The sequence below is a fragment of the Gossypium raimondii genome, chromosome 2 (genome assembly GCF_025698545.1).
Source record: "Gossypium raimondii isolate GPD5lz chromosome 2, ASM2569854v1, whole genome shotgun sequence".
NCBI lineage: Eukaryota > Viridiplantae > Streptophyta > Magnoliopsida > Malvales > Malvaceae > Gossypium > Gossypium raimondii.
In genome coordinates, this window is record NC_068566.1 from 45373368 (window position 1) to 45395413 (window position 22046).

General features: G+C 34.1%; 4 protein-coding genes across 7 annotated transcripts; 1 reads left to right on the top strand and 3 right to left on the bottom strand.

The window, feature by feature from the left end:
* The first annotated feature begins 221 nt into the window (after positions 1-221).
* LOC105789117 (UDP-glycosyltransferase 74F2) lies at positions 222-1979 on the top strand. Its single transcript, XM_012616353.2, has 2 exons — positions 222-895; positions 980-1979. The coding sequence occupies exons 1-2, from the start codon at positions 248-250 to the stop codon at positions 1700-1702; spliced, it is 1371 nt and encodes a 456-aa protein (XP_012471807.1). The 5' UTR covers positions 222-247; the 3' UTR covers positions 1703-1979.
* On the bottom strand, positions 1862-9914 carry LOC105789118 (short-chain dehydrogenase TIC 32, chloroplastic). 4 transcript variants are annotated; one of them, XM_052627630.1, is made up of 16 exons: positions 9607-9884; positions 9098-9329; positions 8944-9020; positions 8711-8864; positions 8549-8627; positions 8385-8469; positions 8238-8287; positions 7985-8145; positions 6592-6968; positions 6345-6493; positions 5727-5834; positions 5500-5556; positions 4609-4674; positions 4463-4523; positions 4314-4371; positions 1862-2046 (listed from the first exon to the last, which is right to left on the bottom strand). In XM_052627630.1, exons 1-16 carry the CDS (start codon positions 9710-9712, stop codon positions 1998-2000), a joined length of 1869 nt encoding a protein of 622 aa, XP_052483590.1. In that variant the 5' UTR covers positions 9713-9884; the 3' UTR covers positions 1862-1997. The 4 variants fall into 4 exon arrangements, 3 of the variants coding, with proteins under 3 accessions (XP_052483590.1, XP_012471809.2, XP_052483591.1); XM_012616355.2 differs by having other exon boundaries at positions 8238-8284; positions 9607-9883; XM_052627631.1 differs by having other exon boundaries at positions 4325-4371; positions 9607-9882.
* A 1289-nt stretch (positions 9915-11203) lies between these two features.
* On the bottom strand, positions 11204-13483 carry LOC105789119 (aquaporin PIP1-1). The gene is made up of 4 exons (XM_012616357.2): positions 13035-13483; positions 12599-12897; positions 11598-11738; positions 11204-11503 (listed from the first exon to the last, which is right to left on the bottom strand). The coding sequence occupies exons 1-4, from the start codon at positions 13360-13362 to the stop codon at positions 11408-11410; spliced, it is 864 nt and encodes a 287-aa protein (XP_012471811.1). The 5' UTR covers positions 13363-13483; the 3' UTR covers positions 11204-11407.
* Positions 13484-16627: 3144 nt separating this feature from the next.
* Positions 16628-21517, bottom strand: LOC105789121 (signal peptide peptidase-like 2). Its single transcript, XM_012616360.2, has 14 exons — positions 21184-21517; positions 20604-20762; positions 20400-20511; positions 20038-20157; positions 19777-19928; positions 19481-19663; positions 19251-19285; positions 18699-18855; positions 18211-18264; positions 17972-18064; positions 17694-17836; positions 17323-17393; positions 17029-17112; positions 16628-16929 (listed from the first exon to the last, which is right to left on the bottom strand). The coding sequence occupies exons 1-14, from the start codon at positions 21328-21330 to the stop codon at positions 16799-16801; spliced, it is 1641 nt and encodes a 546-aa protein (XP_012471814.1). The 5' UTR covers positions 21331-21517; the 3' UTR covers positions 16628-16798.
* Between the last annotated feature and the right edge of the window lie 529 nt (positions 21518-22046).

Sequence of the window (22046 nt, forward strand, 5' to 3'; positions counted from 1 at the left end):
TTTTATTAAAAATGTAAAAAGATAAAAATACCATCTTCATTATATAATTTATTTTAAATATAAAAAGATATTATAGTAATTTTCTTAATCGAGTTTGTACCCACTTTGATCCGTCACATCAATTCTATAGTGGAAGTTAGGCACATTTTTTGATCCTAAGAGTAGCGACTCTCTTTAAAAAGGCCTTCAAATAATTTCCCTAGTTGTTCTGGTTAAAGCAAAGCAAAAACTGTCAAAAGTAAAAATAATGCAAAACCAGAGAAGCCATGCCCACGTGTTGGTGGTCACATACCCTGCACAAGGCCACATCAACCCTCTCATCCAGTTTGCTAAACGCTTAACCTCCAAAGGAGTGAAAACCACCGTAGCGACCACCCTTTACACCGTCAAGTCCATCAATGTAAACAGTACGATAGCTATCGAGCCGATCTCCGATGGTTTTGATGAAGGAGGGTTCAACCAAGCTCCAAGTCTACAAGCTTACTTGGAATCCTTCAAAGCTGCTGGGTCTAAAACATTGACAGAGCTGATTATGAAGCTTTACAACTCGGGGACACCGGTCTGTTGCGTTGCGTACGATTTGTTGCTGCCTTGGGCTCTTGATGTAGCTAAAGATTTCGGTATTTCTGCAGCTATGATGTTGACGAACTCGGCTTCGGTGTGCTCCTTGTATTGGCATAACAATCAAGGTAGCTTGAATTTGCTTGCGAAACAGGAAACCTTAGCAGCCCCGCCAATGCCTGGGTTGCCTTTCCTCGACGTATCTGATTTGCCAAGTTTTCTTGCTCAGCCGACCAGTCAATCTGCTTATTTAGCACTGATCTTGGATGTTTTTGGCAATAGCGAGGAAAATGATTGGGTTTTCTGCAACTCTTTCGAAGAGCTCGAAAGTGAGGTAATTAACTGGATTCTTAGTTTTGTTCAAAGCCTTTTGTAGCTAAATGATAACAGTTCAGTGTTTTTTTTGTCTTTGAAAAAGCTGGTCGAGGCTCTGATGGCAAAATGGCCCGTGGTAATGATTGGTCCCATGGTGCCGTCATTCTACTTAGATTCTCGAATTGAAGGAGATACAAGCTATGGGGCTAGCCTGTGGAACTTTGATAATGATCAGTGTCTCAAATGGCTGGACTCAAAGCCATTAAAGTCGGTGGTATACGTATCATTTGGAAGCATGGCAAGCATCTCCACTGAACAATTTCAGGAAATAGCATGGGGCTTGAAAGCAAGCAATATGCCCTTCCTATGGGTTGCAAAGGAACTCAAAGACAACCCGCTGCTTGAGCTCATTGACTCGACCGGAGAAAGGGGGCTAGTTGTTAAATGGTGCAACCAACTGGAGGTGCTGGCTCACCAAGCAGTAGGCTGCTTCGTAACACATTGTGGATGGAACTCAACTCTAGAAGGCTTGAGTCTAGGCGTGCCGATGGTGTGTGTGCCACAAAGGAGTGACCAGCCTACTAATGCCAAGTTCTTAGCGCATGTATGGAAGGCAGGTGTGAGAGCTAAACAAGACCGAGGGATCGTCACGAGGGAGGAACTCGGGAATTGTTTAAGGGAAGTCATGATCGGAGAAAGAAGCGGAGAGATTAAGAGTAACGCATTGAAATGGAAAGAGCTTGCTAAAAGAGCTGTTAGTGTAGGTGGGAGCTCAGATAGGAACATAGATGAGTTTATTGCAAAGCTGCTGAAGCCTGACCAGTAAGTACTAATGAGAAAAGAAAGAAAAGAGTGTCCATGAACCGACCTAGGAGTGTGCCGGCCACCACAGGCTGGTATTTCCGGTACACATCACTAATAAAGTTCATCCATCAAATAAACAACAAATCTGCAGGTAATCAAGGACAAATCAGGAAGTCCATAATTCTCAAAGTATATATCTTTATAATCTAATATGCTAAAGGTCAATTGCATGTCTTGTATAATGTTGGAAAGTTCAAAAACAGTGTAAGGTCGTATCATAAGGATAAGGTTTCACAGAAGTATCCTGTTATCTGCAATTAATAGGAAACTTCATATCTTGCAATTGTTGTCATTGCATATGTCAGCCTGTGAAGAAATAAAAAACAAAGCAAAAGAGATGAGTATACATCTAGGCTATTTTCCCTAAATAGTCTTAAAAATATTATATTTATAAAATAATTCAAATTTAAAATAATCACAAAAATAAACAGTAAAATGAAATTATGGCCTGTCAATGTCAATAGCAGAAATTAACTTGTATTTTAGACCCATGATTGTTTGATAATTATGTTTGAGTTAAAAAAAATAATTTTTTTGATTCTGGCCTATCAATAATCGGAATCAGTATATTGTATAATACTGATATACAAAAAAGAAAAAAGAAAAAAGAAAAAAAATTTGGGTGTTAGCCTGTCAATGGTCAGCACCCCTGTACACGAATTTTTTTTTTTCGAGTTTTGATCTGCCAATAGCCGGCACTAGAACACGAAAAAAGTAAAAAAAAAATTGGTGGTGCCTGCCAATGGCCGGTACCACCTTTTTTGGGGGGAATTTTTTTTGTTTTTTTACTTTTTTTGTGTCAATAACTAGTATCAGTATAGGAAAAAAGTAAAAAAAATGATGATAGCCTACTAATGGCCGGCACCACCTTTTTTCGTGAATTTTTATTCACTTTTTTCGTGTCAATAGCAAGTATCAGTATACAAAAAAAGTAAAAAAAAAATTTCCCACAAAAAAGGTAGTGTCGGCCATTGGCAAACCAGCACAAAAAAAAATTTCTCCTTTTTTGGTATACTGATACATGCTATTGACACGAAAAAAGTGAAAAAAAAATTTCCGAAAAAAGGTGGTGCCGGCCATTGGCAGGCCACCACCACAAATTTTGTTTTTTTTTTTTACTTTTTTAGTATACTGATACCAGGACACGAAAAAAGTAAAAAAAAAATTTCCCCCAAAAAAGGTGGTGCCGGCCATTGGCAAGTCACCACAAATTTTTTTTTTTACTTTTTTCGTATATTGATACTTGCAATTGACACGAAAAGAGTGTAAAAAAAAATTCTCAAAAAAGGTGGTGCCGGCCATTGGCAGGCCACCACAAAAAAAAACATTTTTTTTACTTTTTTCATGTCTTGGTGCCGGCCATTAACAGACCAAAACTCAAAAAAAAAATTCCGTGTACAGGGGTGCCGGCCATTGACAGGCCAGCACCCAAAATTTTTTTTATTTTTTTTGTATATCAGTATTATATAATTTAAAAAAATTACATTGGTTCCGGCCATTGACAAGCCATAACCAAAAAAATGATTTTTTTAAATAACACAATTATCAAGCAATCATGAGTCCAAAATACGAGTTGGTTTAGGCTATTGACATGCCACAACCCCATTTTACTGTTCATTTCAGGTTATTTTGGTGATTGTTTTTAAACTTAAGTTATTTTTATAAATATAATATTTTTTTGGACTATTTAGGTAAAATTGCCATACATATGACAAGGAGATGCAAAAGACATGATAAAATTAGAAAATAGAATACTAAAAAGAAACCGGTAAAATACTTCTCTAGTCCTTCTCAAATTTGAAATTGAGCAAATTAATCCTCTAAAAATTAGACCAATTTAATCCCCATTAATTTCAAGAGTGAGCAACTAAGGACAAATAATCATGACGTTAGTGTTTTCTATAAATTATATATAATTTTGGTTGGTATAATAACGTGTTTATATATTGTCATTTTGACCTTAATTCTAAAAACCAACAAATTCAACCTCAACATTTGAACAAATATTGCAGGATAAAATTGTTAAATTAAGACCAAATTGATAAATTTTGTAAAATTTGAGTGCTAAATTTATTATTATACCAATTAAAATCATGTTAACTTGGTGATTAATTATCCTTAGTTGTTCATTTTAAGAATTGATAGGGATTAAATTACTCTGGTTTTTTAGAGGGGCTACTTTTCTAAATTTCAAAATTGAGAAGGACTGAAGAGACCTTTTTACCAAAAGAATCTCTTCTATTCTCTTAATGCAACTCTTTTTTCTTTTATTCTTTTTGACATATTCTTAACCTTTGTTTGGCTAGAAGGAAAAAAGACAGGATTTTAACAATACGGTGATGGTAAAAGTCACACTAACACTATCGTCTCTAGCCTTTAACAAACCACACAGTTGAGACTAAGGACATTTAACTTTCAAAAGGTAGGAATATCTAAAAATCTGAAATGAGTTAATATAGAAATGATAACATTTGCGCTATAGAGCAAAAAAACCAGCATCTTAAGCATGTAGGCTACTTAGCTTATCTATTTTGCTTTCAACAATATAGAACCTTGAAAGCTCTGATAGTTACCGTATGCGTACCTTCTTCTTTCTTCTCGTCTCCAAGACCTCTTCTAATGGTGGCCGGCCTGAAAAGAAGAACAGGATCTTTAAAACATGAGATCCCGATAAAACCTACAAGCTAGCATTTGAAACTTTCAAGTACAACATATGTTTTACCAGTTATTTGAAGACGATATTTCGCCCAAACACCATAGATGGAATCGGCAATTGCCGCAATCTACAGATCATAGCATGGATTAGAAAGGGCAGGGGCAGATCAATAGAACTAAATATAAGTCGTGTAAGGAAGCATATAAGCTTACTGGTTCATATTTGGTAATGGCATAAACCCATCCAAGACCAACTTGCTCATACAATTTTCTAAATGCCTGCAAGATATCAATAATGTAAACAATGTTTTGAATTTATTCTTACAGTCCAGCATGCTTCTAAAGAGGAACAAAACAAAAATAAAGGAATAAGGGGGAAACTTAAAGGTCTCTTAGAACTAGACTTTTATTGGTTTGTGCTTCAATATAATAACATTTTATAGCACTTCAATTAAAACCCTTTTGTACAAATAAGCACACTGTTTATGCCTATTGACTATATTGTGCTGGCCTTATTTTTCTAGTAAAAGTATCATGCAGGCCCCTGTACTAGGGGTCGGATTGCATTTTTCCCTCTCTACTCGAAAAATGGGCAAATTAGCCACTGTATGTTAGATTAAAATCTGTTAAATTTTCCATCAATTTCTACTGTTAAAAACTGGTCCATGTATGCCAGCATAAGGTACAAGTGACACTACATGTTATTGTCTAGTATTTTGTCATGCATGTCAGTTTTTAACCGTACAAATGGATGCAAATTTTAATAGAAAGGACTAAATTTGCCCATTTTTTGAGTAAAGGGAGCAAAATGCAATCTGACTTTTAGTAAAAGGGCCTTTATGGTACTTTTACCTTATTTTTCTTAAAGCACTGTAGACCTTGATGGATATGAGGATATGACCTTCCAAATACTGAATGCACCCATGTCATACATATACACTTATCCAACACTTATATCTCAGTCCGAGCCTATAGAAACTTATACATGTACATATGATAACTTGTAGTGATTACATACTATAACATGTTCCGAAATCTAATAGCAAATTAGGCTAAGAATACTTCCAATCCAGGACAGCATTGTATAAATTAAGGAATTCATACCTCAACATCTGTGACAACAGTTCCATCAGAGAGAATGGCATGAATTCTTCCCATAACCTATAAAAAGCAAACAGAACCAATTCAAATCCTACATTTGATTACTAATCATGTTCCTTGAAATTTATCAAAAAGGGGTTCAATAACCTTGAAAAAAAATGAAAGATAGACCACACAAAATAGCTGACTTCTCTAAAAGATTAAAAAAATGCTGTAGATGATGAACATACAGTTTTGTAGTCCAATCCTTGATTTTCTTCAGGAGAATAATCATCAGAACTTATGTCAACAAACTTGATAGTGCCATATTGCTTATTTCTCTCCCTTAGCATATCAACCTAATGACAACATAAATAATTAAACAGAGCGATAATGATTATGATAATTGTTAAGGGGGAGGTTGGAGTCTCGGACCCTCAAACAGTGGAGGTATCATGCTCAGGGTGTCTATATTCGGTTTTATCCCCGGGTTTTGTCTCCCAACTCCGGGAAGAACCCAACCGAGTTTACAGAGTTTAGGGAGCGCCTCGCTACCAAGGAAATATTAAGCATTTGACCTTGGTGGGATTTGAGGTCTATCAAGTGGTAGTGTTCTTAGCCACTAATGCCATATAAGTGTATGGGTTCCAACCCCACTAGGCTCAATATTTCTTTGGTGGCGAGGCACTCCTAACCTCCGTGATTCCGGTTAAGCTCTCTTTGGAATCGGGAGACAAAACCTGGTAAAACTGAGCATAGACACTTCACACACAATAACTCCGCTATTTGAGGGGTGAGACTCCGACCTCCCTTCAACAATAATGAACGCCAAATATTATCATAAGCCATATATATGAAAAATGGTGTACCTCACGCATGCAAAGCGGACAATCTCCATCATAAAGCATTTTAATCTTCCAATTTTGTGGGGAACTCTGTTCATCATCTTCTTTTCCTTTCTGGGATTTTACAGTATCTGCAGTTACCTCTTGTATTGCCCGAATCTGATACTTAAATCCTGGAAAAAAATGTACAACAGTTGGTAACAAATCAAACTCCCTGAATGAAAATTAAAATGCATATGTAACCCAAAAACAAAAAGGAATGAAGGCATACCAGTTTTGGGGTTAGGAAAAGATGTGAATCTTAGGAGAGGATGTGAAGGGGAATGAAGGGATCGTACCCTGAAAAATAATGGAGAAGATGAAAGGACAAATGGGGTGGCTCTTTGTCTTCCAATGCAAGCACCACCAGCCATGGCAGCACCTCTCAACGCCATGCTGCTCTTTGGTATTTGCATTTTTCCGTTGTAAATTCTAGCCATCACTTCGTTAGGTCGTTTCTTCATCATCAAACTTAAAAAGCAACCACCAGCTTTTATGTTGTAACGTGGCAATCGCATCAACCTTAAATGCGACCACCAGCTTATGTTGTAACGTGGCAATTGCATCTTCTTTAGCGTTTGTCTAATCTTACATCCCTTTACATTCATCCTACATTTACTTGCGATTAATATAATGATAATAACTGTGACGATAAAAGAAAACTAAAAGCATCACATTAAAAAGTAAAAGGCTGATCCAAAAGTAAAAAAAATTATATAAAATTATGTTAAACTCGATTGGATTAAGAAAGATTAGAGTACTAATCCGAGATTGGTATCAAATTGATTAATAATTGAATTAATAGTTGAATCAATTTTATTTATCTTCTTATAAATTTTAATTATTTATTTAATTGTATAGATAGAATTGATGAATTGATGATCTATAATTTTGACAACTTTATAAGTTAATATTGAGGAATGTTAAAAAAATCTTGACTGATTTGAACGATAACAAAGTTAAAATATTTTAGAGAATAAAGATAAAATTATAAATTTTGAAAAAAACAAAATTAATAAGGATTAAATTGTGTTATTAAATTTTGGGAAGAACAAAATGAAATATTTTCATTTGAATTAATAACTAAAAGCTTAAATAAAATTTAATGTTTGAGAGAGCTCATAAGAGATTTCCTCATTTGGGTTATATCAATCAATTATCAGATACTGAATTTCATAAATGAAAAATTGACTTATCTACTTAAGTCGATTACATATGTTTATATTTTTATTATTTAAAATATATATTATAATATATTTTAAATAAATATGTTAATCGACGGAACCGACTAATGTTAAGCTGGTTTATGTTATATAAGTCGATCGATTTGATTATTGTATATAATTGTTGGTTAAGTTAGTTTAAAAAAAAAAAAACCAACCGAATCAATTAAATAAGCAGTTTGCTCACCCCTAATCGTCACAATGAAAAATACCAACCAAGAATAGTAATGTTTGCTGTAAGAAATACCAAAGATAAATGTATTTCATTTTTTTAGGGATTAATATAATATTATTTTTGGTATAACATGGAACATATTCAAGCTTAGTCATAAAATTTTGATTTCATATATCAAAGTGACATAATGCAAATCCTGTCAGAAAAGGCCTTGTGAGCCAACCTACTTGGGATTGATCAAGGTGAAGCTAAAATCCCATAGTTTTTTAGCCAAATCTACATCGTTAGCCATAGAGCTTGGGTTACTTATGTTGCTGTCCATGAAAAATTCTCCACTAACACCTTTAACTTGTGGGTGTAATGCAACATAACATGTAGTAGCAGCTCCCTACAACCATACCAAAACAAAAACAATATATGGACTTGTGCTTGTATCTATCTTCTAATGAATCTCACAACAACTTGTAAAGAGTAATATACCTGTGGAATACTCTTGAGGAAATATTTCCCAATCAAATGGAGAAAGCCTGCTTTGAGGAAATGTACTGGATCAGTATTTTCAAGCAATGTGTTTTTGGACTCGAGTGTAAGTGTTTGGATATAAGTGAATACACTCGAAGGGATTACCATTCATGAAACGATCATGGCGCACAATATTGGTCGGTATTCCTCCGGGATGAAGTGAATTTGCTGTAATCTCCACCCCATCTTCCTGTTTATGTACAACAAAAAAGAAGATTTCTCAGATCTCTCACTTGGCATGTTAATGGCGTCTTAACCGTATTCCGTACCTTTAGACGCCTAGAAAGCTCCTTGGCATGTAATATGGTAGCAAGCTTTGATTGTCCATAAGCATACCAAGAGGAGTATCTGTTAATTGGCAACAAATGATGAGAAAGAAATGGTTGAGCATTTTATAAAGATCTTGGACCAACAAAAACTGGTTCATTTACCCTGATTCGTCGTTGAATTTGTCGAAGCGGATTCCCTCACTATACGTAAACCGATGACCTATCGAAGATACATTGACAATCCTCCCTTCTATGTTGCTTTCGCGTGCTGTTTTTTTCATAGTCTCCAAAAGAAGATCGGTTAGAAGAAAAGGACCTGCAAAATATGTCAATGTTACTACATCTTATTAGATTTGAGATTCATGTAGACATAACGTTCTATGAAATATATGAACCTAAATAGTTGGTTGCAAATTGCAATTCGATGCCGTCGTGCGATAACATGAACGGTGTTACAACCCCGGCGTTGTTGCTTGCAAGCCAAGAAAGAAAATGTTAGTATAACAGCAACTTTAATCATTCAACTTTGCAAGAATATGAAGTTCTTACATTAGTAGATTCAAGGGAAGATTAGAGGATTGATATTGTGATGCAAATTTTCTTATTGATGCCATTGAGCTTAGATCTAATTCCATTACATCAATCTTAGCACCAGGTATTTCCTTTAATATTGCTTCTTTGACATTCCGACCCGCATCCACATTCCTTACGGCCATAACTACGAGGACACCGCGCAATGCAAGGACGCGGGTCGTCTCTACACCAATACCGCTTGATGCTCCTGAAATGAACTGATATAAGTAATCGAAAGTGACAAGCGTGCGTATTTAATCCATCAAGTCAAGCTCTCTACAACACATTAATATTGACGTAACCCGAAAATCCTGTCATATTCGGGGTTATTTGATTGGCAAAGACCCACCAACTTGGTACTCTCTACGAAAAGAAAATTTTCCCAAAACTATCCGATCAACCAAACAAAAGTTTAGCTTAAGAAAATCACAACTACAAGGATTAATGAAAGACAAGACAAAAACCCAGAAAAGAAAAAACCGAACCTGTAACAATGGCAGTGAGGGCAGATCCATCAATTCCTTGAGTAACTTCCTCTGCTGTAGAAGAAGAAGAGAATCCTGATGGTCCTTTACTTCCAAAAAACCACATGTTTTCTTTTGCAGTTTAATCTAAAAAAGCTACACTCTGAATTCACTTAATATAAGAAACTTAGCAGGGTTTGTTTTGGGCAAAAGTCTTAAACTTTACCAAATCCTTGACAATACAGTGGTTGACCTATGAATATGGTTCTTACAAAGCAACAATATCTTATGGGAAAAGAATGGAAGTGGAAATCATGACAAAACATTATTGACCAAAAAGAAGCATAAAAGAACAAACCATGAAATACATGTAGCTGTAGAGTTTTGACTTACAAAAATATAAAAACGTGTATTATAATTTATAATTATTAAATATTCTGCTTAGGGCTGAAGATTCATTCGAAATGTGAGAAGATTTAGAAAAAAAATATAAACTCGAAAAATAAGTATAAAAAATTAGATTCAATCTTTAAGCAAGATTTTTTTGGCCCATATTCGGCCCAAATTTGACAAAAAAATTTTGTTGTTATTTGTTTTTGTTTACTGCTGCTATATTGTTATTGTTTGGATATTATATAATTCTTGTTTTATTGTCAATTTTACTTGTTAAGTTGCATATTTAAGTATTTATATGAATTTTTAATTTGTTGAGAAATATTTATTTTAATATTTTTAGTCTATTTGATATATTATATTTTTAAAATTCATTTTTATATAAAAAATAATCTAAAAAGAAATTAATGTGGGCGGCCTGAGCTTGAACAAAATTTTTGGTTCATTTTTCGAGCCGAATTAGAAAACCAGCCTAATTTTTTGCATTAACCCAACCCATGATCATCTCTATTAAGAATTATGATTATACAAATATATATCTATTTGACTATTTTTTCCCATCATTAATCGTTAAATTTGGACTAAAATGCCTAATAATCCTTTTGAATATATGGAAAAGTGCATCCACTGTGTACATAATTAAGTCTCTTAAATTCATTTTTTTCCGGTGAAGCGTTTAATGGGCCGTTAAGTGTTGATATAGCGATTGATTCAGAAAAATAATTATATGATAATTGATGTGAAAAATGACAATGGGAAGGATTTAATTGATTTTTATTATTTTATAATATTTTAATTAATTTTTATTATTTTACGGAACTTAATTAGATATTTAAGTTAAAATTTATTAAAATTTAGATTTTTTAAAAAGTATAAATTATTATAGAAAATTTTAAATGTTATAAATATATTTAATATTATACTGCAACTAGTAGCTAGATATATATACAGAAACAAGAGAATAGCAGGTACTTTATACATATAATTTGGGTCTTATGGACCAAGGCAGAATAAAGATCAATAGGCAATTCCAGTTAGCTAGACCCATCAATTTGTGATTTGATCAAAGCCCAACTTTATTGGCTGTAACCTGTTCGAATTTTAAAGATAAGATTGTAACATGAACTTAAAGAATACTAAAAAAAAAAGATAAATCAAAATCCGAGTCAAATCCATAATGAAAGCTTGCAACAATGGCAATAGAAGTAGTATAGAGGGGAACATATGCAGACAAAAAAGAATCCTTCATTGATAACTAAATACAAGCATATATCTCTAGGATAATTTACACACATTAATTAACACCATAAAACATAATCCAAATTAAGTGAAACAAAGAGTTGAGAGACACATCAGTTAAGTAGATCCACAAAAGGACAACATGTAGAAGGAAACTATGAAAAGATGCAAAATAATGATTAGATCATTTTCAAGCTCTGGTCTTGAAAGGAATGGCCCTGATGATTATCTGGTGGTAAATTGCAGCAAGAGCAGCTCCAATGAAGGGTCCAACCCAGAAAATCCACTGCAAAAACAAAAATAAAACTTCAAATCAATCTCTAAATGCCATCAACATGGAGAAAGAATGGCCGAATGCAGAAGGCTATATATGTACTTACATGATCATCCCATGCATGGTCTTTGTTATATATAATGGCAGCTCCAAGACTCCTTGCTGGGTTAATACCAGTTCCAGTGATGGGAATGGTGGCCAAATGAACCAAGAACACTGCAAACCCTATAGGTAGGGGAGCCAAAATCTGCAATGTAATTGAAATAAAGTTCATTAAAAGAGTCTATAATTCAAGTACTTCAAAAGGTCAGACTACTATTTGATATTCCCCTAATTGGAGTGGAATTTGCATGCTTGAAAAGAGAGGAATGGTTTAGACCAGTCTAATACTTTCAATTAATGAATCCTAGCCACCTTGTTGATACATGGACGAGTTGGCAGCAGAAATGGTCGGTTTGCCCTGTTTAGACAGGGAGGAGTGCCAATGAGAAGGATGGCTGTAGTTAAAGAAGATGGGAGTAGAGGTTTTGGCGAGATTGAAGGTATCCTTAGGCCTTTTATACATTGATTGTTCCCATCTCGAGGTGCCACATGATGACTTAGTATTAGCGGGTCATGGATAGGTTTAAGTAGAGTGGCATTATGATGTGTCACAGGTCATCTCGAATGGGACAAGATGGCTAGAAGCCAATATGACAGTTAATGAGTGGGCTCACCATTCAGGCAAGTTGCTAGACAAGGAGTCTCAAGTGAGGGTCATGCTGTGACACACCTAAACAACTAAGTAAAAATGACAAAAGGCCATTTATGCATCTAGCAAACCAGATTTTGGTGTATTAAAAGGTCACTTATGCATACTAGATATTGCATCTAGCAAACGTAAAACTAACATATATATAGGTCTCAATCCAAATTGAAAAGGAGCTAAGAGAGCTCATGCAGTGAGTGTATCATCTAGGGATCATACAATAGGACTTCAAACTCCTCAACAACTTCATTTGGAGCTAAACCAAGCTATAGACTTTGTGAACATTAAAATCAAGCAGATAATTTATGTAATGACAGTTAAGAGGCAAGTAAGAATAAGGACAAGAACATAGTACATACAGGAACGTGAGAGTCTCTGGCATTTCTCTTGGCATCAGTAGCAGAGAAAACAGTGTAGACAAGAACAAAAGTGCCAATGATTTCAGCACCAAGACCATCACCTTTGGTGTAGCCATGGTTCACAACATTGGCTCCACCACCCAACATCTCATATCTACTGTCTCCTTCGAATCCTTTCACTACACCAGCTCCACAGATAGCACCAAGGCATTGCATGATCATGTAGAATACTGCCCTTGTAAGGGACAGCTTCCTTGCCAGTAACAACCCAAAGGTCACAGCTGGGTTAATATGGCCACCTGAAAGTTATCCCAAAAAATACACAGATCTGGGTATTAAGCATCTTTCAAGAAAAAAGGTTCTATTAAGCATCTTTCAAGAAAAAAGGTTCTAACTTCGAAAACAACCCATCAAAAAGCTGAAGGAAGAAAGTGACCTGAAATGCCAGCAGTACAATAAACAAGAGCAAAGATCATGCCACCAAAGGCCCAAGCAATGCCTTGAATACCAACAGTAGTACATTTGGTCTTAGATTGAGACACACCCATGACAGTCAAGACAGTGATGTAAAGGAACAAGAAGGTAGCAACAAACTCAGCAATGCCGGCTCTGTAGAAAGACCATGACTTGAGCTCACCAGGCTCAAACAATGGTGCTGGTGGTGGCTCCTTGTAGTCCTTGTCTGTTTGAGCTGATGTCCCAATAGGTTGTCTCTCAGAGAACTTGTTGGCTCCTAGCTTAACATCCTCCTCTTTGCCCTCCATTTTTTTTGTTTCACCCACTTAACAACCAAAGATTGAAGCTTTTTTTTCCTCACAATAAACCCAAGCCAAATGAGTGCATACCAGAGAAAGCTAGAGAATATGATGCCTTTATAGATGGGATAGGGTACAAGGCAACAGTGTATTATTATTTCGGCTCAAAGCAAAAATGGGTTGTCTTTAATTTCTTTTTCTTTTCTTTTTTTAGTGTTTCTTTTGTCTCCTTGTTTTAATTATTGTATTAATGGTATGAAAATATTCAACATGATAAAATATTTTTGTATTTATAATTTATAAGAATGTTGTGGAAAGATGTGGAGGATGTTTTAATTATTGATTTTTATGTTATAATTTGGACTATTCGAGTTCATGCCATTCTAGAATAGTCGTAATTGAAAATTTTCATTTAGAAATTGCATATAAATACATTTGTCTCAAGATTTTGATTATACAATTGTTATCATTTCATCAACAACTCGATTATCTTCTTTAAAAATATGTGTAACCTAAATCATTTAGAAATATTAAAAAATTTATTAATAACTCGTAACACAGTTAAGTGGTGGAACTCCAATGATTATCCCATATCCACCTAGCAATCATAATCCAGAATAAAGGCAAATAAAAAAGTAATAGTGCAAACTGGTTTGATCTGTCTGTTATCATTGTGAAGGTAGTATTTGATTGGGCGGTTAATTTGCTTACATCACCGCAATAAATAAACAGTCATTTTATCTAACTGACCGCAACTTCTTTTTTTCCAATCCTTTTGGACGGCCGTGATTTGTTTGAGGAAATTGTCGTCACTTTCACAGCATTTTATCGCGGAGAAATAATATAAAATAACAGGGATAAAATTGTCATTTACGAGAGATCAGCGAAGAGAAAACGGGAAGAAAAATCAAGGAACGGAAAAGAAAATTCGGAGGGGTAGATAGAAGAAATTGTACCGTTTGGGTTACCGTTGGGGGAAACGGTGAAAGTGACAGACACGTTAGAGTACGCAACGGCAATATATTTAACATGATTCTGAATTATTTTAAAAAGGGTAAAATTAATTTTTGGATAATTTTCTCTTACTTAATCTTTAAATTTAGTAATTAATCCTGAAATGGTCTAAATTTTTATCTAAATTAGTCTCAAATTTGGTAATTATCCCTCTAATGTATCGAGTTCAAGCCTCGATTTAAGAACAATTATCAAATTAAGGATAAGTGTTTAGTTTAAGCTCTAATATAGGAACAATTATTAAGTTCAGAGGCAATTTAGACAAAAAAAAGTTCAGACTCTAATGTAAGAGTTATTGTTAAGTTCGAGTTTATTTTATAATTTGATATCATATATGAAACGATGTAAAACTCCTTAATATTTCTACTATTAATTGTTTATTATCAAATTCTTTATGTTTGTTTTACGATCCATATTTAAAATTTATAATTATCCCACTCTCAAATTCGAACATAAATTCCCTCTTTAATTAACCATCAACAACCATATCAACTCATCATCTATATATTGGGAAGGTTCATGAATGATGATGAATAGCTTAAATAATTAATTTCGTCAAAGTTCATTCAATGCCGCAAATTGCAAGCCATGTCCCCAAAACACAGCTAAATCAGCAAAAGACATGGTATGGATATTATTATTCCTTATCTATGTTTTAAAATTTTTTTAACAATCTCGATTCTGATTATATTTATCCTTTTAAACGTAATAGTTACAATTACTTATTATCACTCTCCAACCCACAAATAAAAATATAATACGATTCAGTGCACTCGACAATAATACTCATATCAATTAAGCTAAGACGCAAACGATTATTTTAACATTTATATTATATATTATAATATATAACAAAACAAGAAAAGAGGGTCTGGATTTTGGACCACATATCACATATGCCAATGTCATGTCTTCTCATTTTAAATTTGCTTGAACTCTTTTTTCTTTGTTTACTTTATATGAAAAAAAGACCAAATTTATAATGCTAAGACAACTCATATTTCATTATAGGTTACCCTCACATCACATGCAGCCGCATTTGCCCCCACCTTCCCCTCCAAGCTTAGCCCTTTGCCAACTCAAAACATATTTTTCATATAATAAAGCAAATGTATTTCAAAATTTCAACTAGGAGCTTTCTAGTAGTTTTAGAAACCCAACCAAACCAGCTTTCTTTTTCTTTGACACTTGATATTTGATATGACCGATGTCCATTTTGGTAGCATGTGGATGCTAGGGAGACACGTGTCAACTATTTATATGTTGTTTTATTTGATTTGAATACGAAGTATTACATTAATTGACACTTATTATAGCGATTCAATCAAATAATTATACAGTTAATTCACATTTAAATTTAATATATCTATAAGTAAATTGATGTTTTAGTCATCTATACAATATTACAAACAAAAACAACTTCAAGAAGAATCAAGAAACTCGAGACCTTGGATCTTTGTAGCCAAATTTTGATGATTGTTTTGCGTGTCTTGAGAATTAGCCAGCACTTAAGTTTTGAGGCAATGGGAGTGTGTCTTGTGACTTCAAGTTTCTGTAGTCAGTGGTGAAGTTAAAAGGGGCAAGTAGTGATCTTTGATCCCTAAAAATGATAAATTTATCATTTAATCCCTTAAAATTTTATAAAATTACACTTTGATCCTTTCAAAATTTATGATTCAAATCACCCCTATTTGTAGCCAAGTTTTGATTACTGTTTTGCATGTCTTGAGAATGAGTTAGTCGCTAGGTTGAAGTATGCATGTATATATTGTGTTTTGGTTTTGGGATTATTACTATTATCAAATATCAACTGAATTGGATTCCTTCCCTTTCACGAGCATGCATGACCATGCCTAATTTAATATTTATTTGAATATCTCTGGCCTTTGATATGTTTTTAAATGTCTCCTCCATTCAATAATTAATTTCAGCAGAATGCCTAATCATTGATGCATTCTTTGTTGGTCCATGATCATTCATTTTTGGAGGGCTCTTTTATATACTTCTTGAGCTGTAATGCCCTGTCCTCACCCCTTCTAGGATTTTTGGTATATTCCATATCCATTTTACACTCTATATTCAAAATTTGTTCATGACTGTCCCTTTTAATAATGTCATCTTCAAAGTTTAAACATGTGTTCTCTCTTTAAGAGTGTAATGTGACTTTTGTTTTCATTGCTTATATTTGCAACCACGAAATAAAGTTTATTTTCTTCAAATTCAACTATGGAAATACTTGAAAGCAAAATGAAGCAGGTGGTGGGCTGAAAGATGTCAATTATTTTGGAAGCAATCTTTGAAGCTTATCAAAAGCACACCTTTTTCTTTTTTCGAATGAGACGTTTTAAATTCATAACATGCCTTGTATAGCATTAAAGGGCATTAAGATTTATGCTAAGAGTTAGTTCTCCAATATATAATTACAAGGATCTTACTTTTCATCGTTCAACTCTTCGATAGTTTGGTGTTCGAGTCGGATATGGGGACAAGGTCTTTCTGGTTCCCCACTTGTCCAGAGAATTCTTAGATCACCTCTCTTTCTTCCTAGGGTCAAAAAGGTTCCTGCAAGAACAACGAGGCGTTAACTTTACTTCTCAGCCAGTAATAACACGATTCCAGGACCAAGGACGAAGAAAACTGCTTTTCGTAACAAAAAATTACCAAGTGTAAAAGGGACAATGTAAAGGAGTGCTGGTTGACCATGTCCATCCATCAAATTTAGTGCAACGTACGTAACAAGAAGACCTGCCACGGGTGAGAAAGGATTAGAAAACTGTCATTTGCAAACCCCAATTAAAAAACAGCGATGGCAACAAAATGAAGAGAATTTTCGGAACTAATTTTTTCATTCATTTATCGAGAAATGAACTATGTTTTCACAGTCTATACATGAAAAAGTATCGGTCCTTTTGTTTTCTGGGACTAGCATGATTTCTTTCTTTTATCATCTCATACCTAAGCCATAAGCAATCATTGCCCAAACGAAGTAGCCAGCTCGAAGAGACTTGTTTGCCAGCCAATCATACCTGTACCCCCAACTGATTCAAGTAAGTTCTAAGCAGAATTTGAGAATTCAATGGCCAAAAATGTAAGCTTATATGATTTGAAACTTAGCAGACAATAAAAAAGGTTGTCATTTCTGTCATCACATAACCTTGGGCAGGAAAACGATACACAAGATAATACATCAAATTGCATTTGTTAGAAGAAGCAGGAAAGGATGATTTCTTCAAAAAGGAAGGTATGAACATTAAGGGACAGGTTTGAATAACAGAGCGTTGAAAGGAATAACATATTCTGTAAGTGAAGACAGCAAAATTTCGAACCTGAGTGAAAATGCTACAAGCAATCCAGGTAAAAGGATATCACCAAATCCTATTATGCTATAACCACCCCATGGATCAAACATTCGTGGGATCTTCAGTAACATCGGAATTCCGTCCTGCCCACTTTTATCACCACGAGCAACCTATGGGATAGACACAAGCAGTCGGTGTTGCTTTCTAGCCATTCCATATTTATATATCCTTAATAGTCTAAAGACTAAAACACCCAGATTCCGATATGGCACATGAACTAAAGTTGGATGAGGTGGATTACTTACCACGATCATCACGCTTTCATGGAACAACTTCTTTGAAACAAAAACCCAGAAGATGTCATATAAGAAAGCACAACTGAGTAGAACTGTTCCCACCTGATACACAAACCAGCTAGATTACTTTAAGCATGCCATATTTTATTACTTTGGACATTCAAGAAAGAAAATTTTAAGCAATATAAGAGACAGGTTCGTACGATTCTAAAATATAACAAGAAGAGCAAAAGGATTTGAAACGCTACCTTGAGATTAGGAACATGGACAATTTGCAGAACTGTGATTATCAATGCAATTCCCTGAAAAGAAAAAAAATTATAAAGTCGAACTCCGCAATGTAATTCTTAATGTGGTATTCTAATACATGATGAATGAGATAGTTCCATCAATGACCAGTTAACAAAAAACATGGCTTGACAGAAAACAAAAAGGATTTCCATCAAGAACCCAGAAGCAAAAAAGGTACCCATCCATTAGTTGAAACAGAAGCTTGTTCAAAATTCACTCTTTTCCATTAATGGAAAAGAAAAATGTTGCTGAAAAAGATAAGGTATAAAGACTGTATTAAGATGGGCACATTCAAATATTGAAGCACATAGATATTGCTTTAGTGTAGCAACTAGTGAAAGTCGAAAAAGTTTAGGCGAAAAAAAAGGGACATAGTAGTTTACAATAAAGCAACTTAGATAATCCCAAATGTATTAGGACAGTAAACAAGATAGTACATCCTTACGAGTATATCTTGACCTATCCAAGCAAAGGAAACATTGCGGTAAACAGCCCAAACAACAGCAAACGCAATGCAGAAGGGGGAAACAGCCAATGTAAGGTATGAGACAGCTCCAAACAAAGGAATTTTAACGTATGATTCTGCAATGCGCTTGAACCACCTGTAAGAAATAAATTCACAACATTGAAAAGATGAATTAATTCCCTTAATTGATGAAGGTTATAAAACTGAAGAATGGTATTTATCTAGGATCAAAAAGGAAATTAAATTCCTAGGCATCCATGGCAACAAATGTAAGAACATATTTCTTCATATATTGCTGAAAGCTGGAACTATTATGAAAAAAAAAAGGGGTTTTAAATTAGATCCTTTTGTTTAACTTCTCATAATTCTTTGATGGTTATCATGTAGAGAATAAAATAACAATACATGCTAAGCAATAAATTTACAAAAATCAGTCAACAAATACCCAAAAGTTTACATGCAGGCGTGGCATGTGTTTAAATGCAAACTTCTCATAACATACTGAACTCATACTAAGAAATTCATGAGTACCTTGACAATAAAGCAACCAAGCAAGTTTGAAGGCCCTGCACATAAATTAAATTCTGAGTTACATGCTACTACATTGAAATATATGGAACAATTGAGGAAAAGAACCGGTAATGTTCATAGAAACATGTTTAGTATGCAAAACTATAACATGAATTAAGAGAAGCGGCATATGCATACATGCATGTATGAATAAATAATTACTTGGAATCACACATAAAAATAAGTTGTACCTCCACACCACCTATGCAGAAAAGAACCACCAAGAGCTCCACAAACCAATATGCCATAAGTTTGTAAAGCATAATCAAGAAGCAAGATGCAAAAACAACAAATAAGACAGCTGATGTGGTGTTGATATTCAAAAGGCCACCGGAACCGACATGCCTGGTATCTGGAATTTCATCTAAAGGATCCTGCATTGACAAGCTACAATCCACAAATTAATAAGCATAATATAGCTGTAAATAAACAGATAAAACTCTAAATATGCTGGAGGGAAATACATAATAAATCAACTGCATGTGACCTTTAATAGTTTGTCATGTTCAATAACAGCTTCTCTAGCACTCCATGCAGACCAATATGAAGCACACAATATGGTACCAACCGCCATCAACCATAGAAACACTTCAGCTATGTCCACTAGAGGTCGTTTTGGAGAGTAAAGCTGTACAGACACTGCAAAAGTTCAAAGCATTCAGAAAGATATCACGTATAGGTCATGGTAGGGCAATCATATATGCAGATGACAAAATTTAATAAAACAAATATTAGAGTAGAAGCTTACCCGATGAATTACTTGTCAGCATTTTCTCTAAGCTCACACCAGCATCTTGTGGGAGCATGACAGTAGGTATGTGTATATCTAGATCAGTTTCATCAGGATCACATACCATCTTATAAAGTTCTGCACGAGAAGAAACAAGCTTGACCTTTAGCAATGCACATGTACTCCAATATCTTTCTAGGTCAAACTATTTATAGAAAAATAATTTAAGAAGTTACCATCAATCTCATACTGTTTCACGGGAACCCAAAACGATAAACTTCAGAGTAATGACAAAGACACTCAGGTTATTTATCAACAATGCATTTGAAAACCTCGACTACTTAACACATGCATCAAGTAACTATAGGAAACATTATTACCTTTTTGGTTATTTATAATGAGGAGAGCAGAAGCATTAGCTGCCTGTGCATTATTTGCCTTGGTAGTGAATTTGCAGTGACCTCGGTCCACCATAATGACATCATTATCAAGCTAAAAACATCAAAGTTATGCATTCATACTTGCTTGTTGTGCATGATCATACATACATGTAAAAGAGTATTTCAATAGCCAAATAATCAAACCTTATTCTTCGGGTGGCTACAACAATCACGAGGGTCAGAAAGAACGAGGCGTCTTTGATTTGCATTTTTCTCCTTTGACACTATAGCAGTACCAAATCTAGCACCAACACCAACAAACTCAGCATCCTCTATGCCATTAACCCAAGTTTGAACTTTGACCTAAAAAAGTCATGATTAATTGACAATTAAACTCAACAAGATGCAATGGAGTCCTAAAACAAAATGACAGAAAGGGCAGGTAATCCTATATGTTATCACCATGAATCATCAAGTAAGTAGCCATTATTATTTATCACAATTCCTTACTCAAAAAATGAAAATTTTATAAACTAAACCACTTATATAAGCAGTAACTATCTATCTAGATATACAATATACCACTCAACAAATTTATCAAACTGAAGCCAGTCTAGACAAATTTGAGTCTTCAATAAACTAAATTAGTTCTAAAGAAACAAGATTTAAGAGTTTACTACTACCAAACTCAATTAAAAAGGAATAAAAAAACAAGAATTTAAGCAAAACCCAATTGAGAAAATCAAGAAACAGGATTGGGTAAAATACAAAGAAGGATGCTTACAAGAACGAAGTCGTTCTCACAACCAGGCTTCTTGGGAGCTGAATCATCGTCGTGTACTATATCACCGGCGGTGACGGAACATGGGTGACAGACAAGTGAAATTAGAGCTGATACTAAGATTACTTTGCAAAGACTTTGCAAATCCATTAATGGGCGATTTCAATCTTCTTCTTCTTCTTCCTACTAATTCTACTTGTTATCATTCAACTTCAAGGGGACCCTTTTGAAAGTTCCCTTTATTTCTGTGCATCACTTAAATGTTTGGGCTTTGTTCCATAAAAATTTAAGAAAAATAAATAAAATAATGAAACAAATGCCATAAGCAAGGCAACTGTCAAAGCCTCAAAGCCAAATGGTCCACCTAACTGAAAGCTTGTGAAAACAGACCCGACGTCGTTCTTCGTTTATTAGCTAATGGGCACAATTTGCAACCTACAGACAAATTAATATTAATATTTTATTTTTATTTTTATTTTTATCAAACTTATATTAACATCTTTATCGTTACCACGAGTTTATCAAACACTAATTCAATTAAAATTTATTAAAAATATTATTTTATATACAAAATAAATTATTTATTACAAGGTTGTTTTTGTATTTTTATAATTTTATATGAAATCAATAAAATTCAATCATAATGATATTTAAAATTTTAAACTCGGTTAAATTTAACGGTCAAAATCTCAATTTTTTTATAAAATTTAAAATATATTTATTAACTCATAATCTAATAACCCACTTAAATAAAAACAAAATTTTTATGACATAAAAAATGATAATGAAATTATAAACAAGATATAATTTATTTTAATTAGTGACTTTTAGTTATTTTAATTAAATATTTTGTATAAAATATTTAA

Excerpts from the sequence above, each read along its gene's own strand:
- LOC105789117 (XM_012616353.2), top strand. The coding sequence starts at position 248 with ATGCAAAACCAGAGAAGCCATGCCCACGTGTTGGTGGTCACATACCCT. Across the intron at positions 896-979 it reads TCGAAGAGCTCGAAAGTGAG|CTGGTCGAGGCTCTGATGGC; the intron begins GTAATTAACTGG and ends TCTTTGAAAAAG.
- LOC105789118 (XM_052627630.1), bottom strand. The coding sequence starts at position 9,712 with ATGTGGTTTTTTGGAAGTAAAGGACCATCAGGATTCTCTTCTTCTTCT. Across the intron at positions 8,628-8,710 it reads AAATTCAACGACGAATCAGG|ATACTCCTCTTGGTATGCTT; the intron begins GTAAATGAACCA and ends GCCAATTAACAG. Across the intron at positions 5,557-5,726 it reads AAGGATTGGACTACAAAACT|GTTATGGGAAGAATTCATGC; the intron begins GTATGTTCATCA and ends TGCTTTTTATAG.
- LOC105789119 (XM_012616357.2), bottom strand. The coding sequence starts at position 13,362 with ATGGAGGGCAAAGAGGAGGATGTTAAGCTAGGAGCCAACAAGTTCTCT. Across the intron at positions 12,898-13,034 it reads TTGTACTGCTGGCATTTCAG|GTGGCCATATTAACCCAGCT; the intron begins GTCACTTTCTTC and ends GATAACTTTCAG. Across the intron at positions 11,504-11,597 it reads ACCATGCATGGGATGATCAT|TGGATTTTCTGGGTTGGACC; the intron begins GTAAGTACATAT and ends TTGTTTTTGCAG.
- LOC105789121 (XM_012616360.2), bottom strand. The coding sequence starts at position 21,330 with ATGGATTTGCAAAGTCTTTGCAAAGTAATCTTAGTATCAGCTCTAATT. Across the intron at positions 18,065-18,210 it reads TCCATGTTCCTAATCTCAAG|GTGGGAACAGTTCTACTCAG; the intron begins GTAGCGTTTCAA and ends TTTGTGTATCAG. Across the intron at positions 16,930-17,028 it reads CATTGTCCCTTTTACACTTG|GAACCTTTTTGACCCTAGGA; the intron begins GTAATTTTTTGT and ends TTGTTCTTGCAG.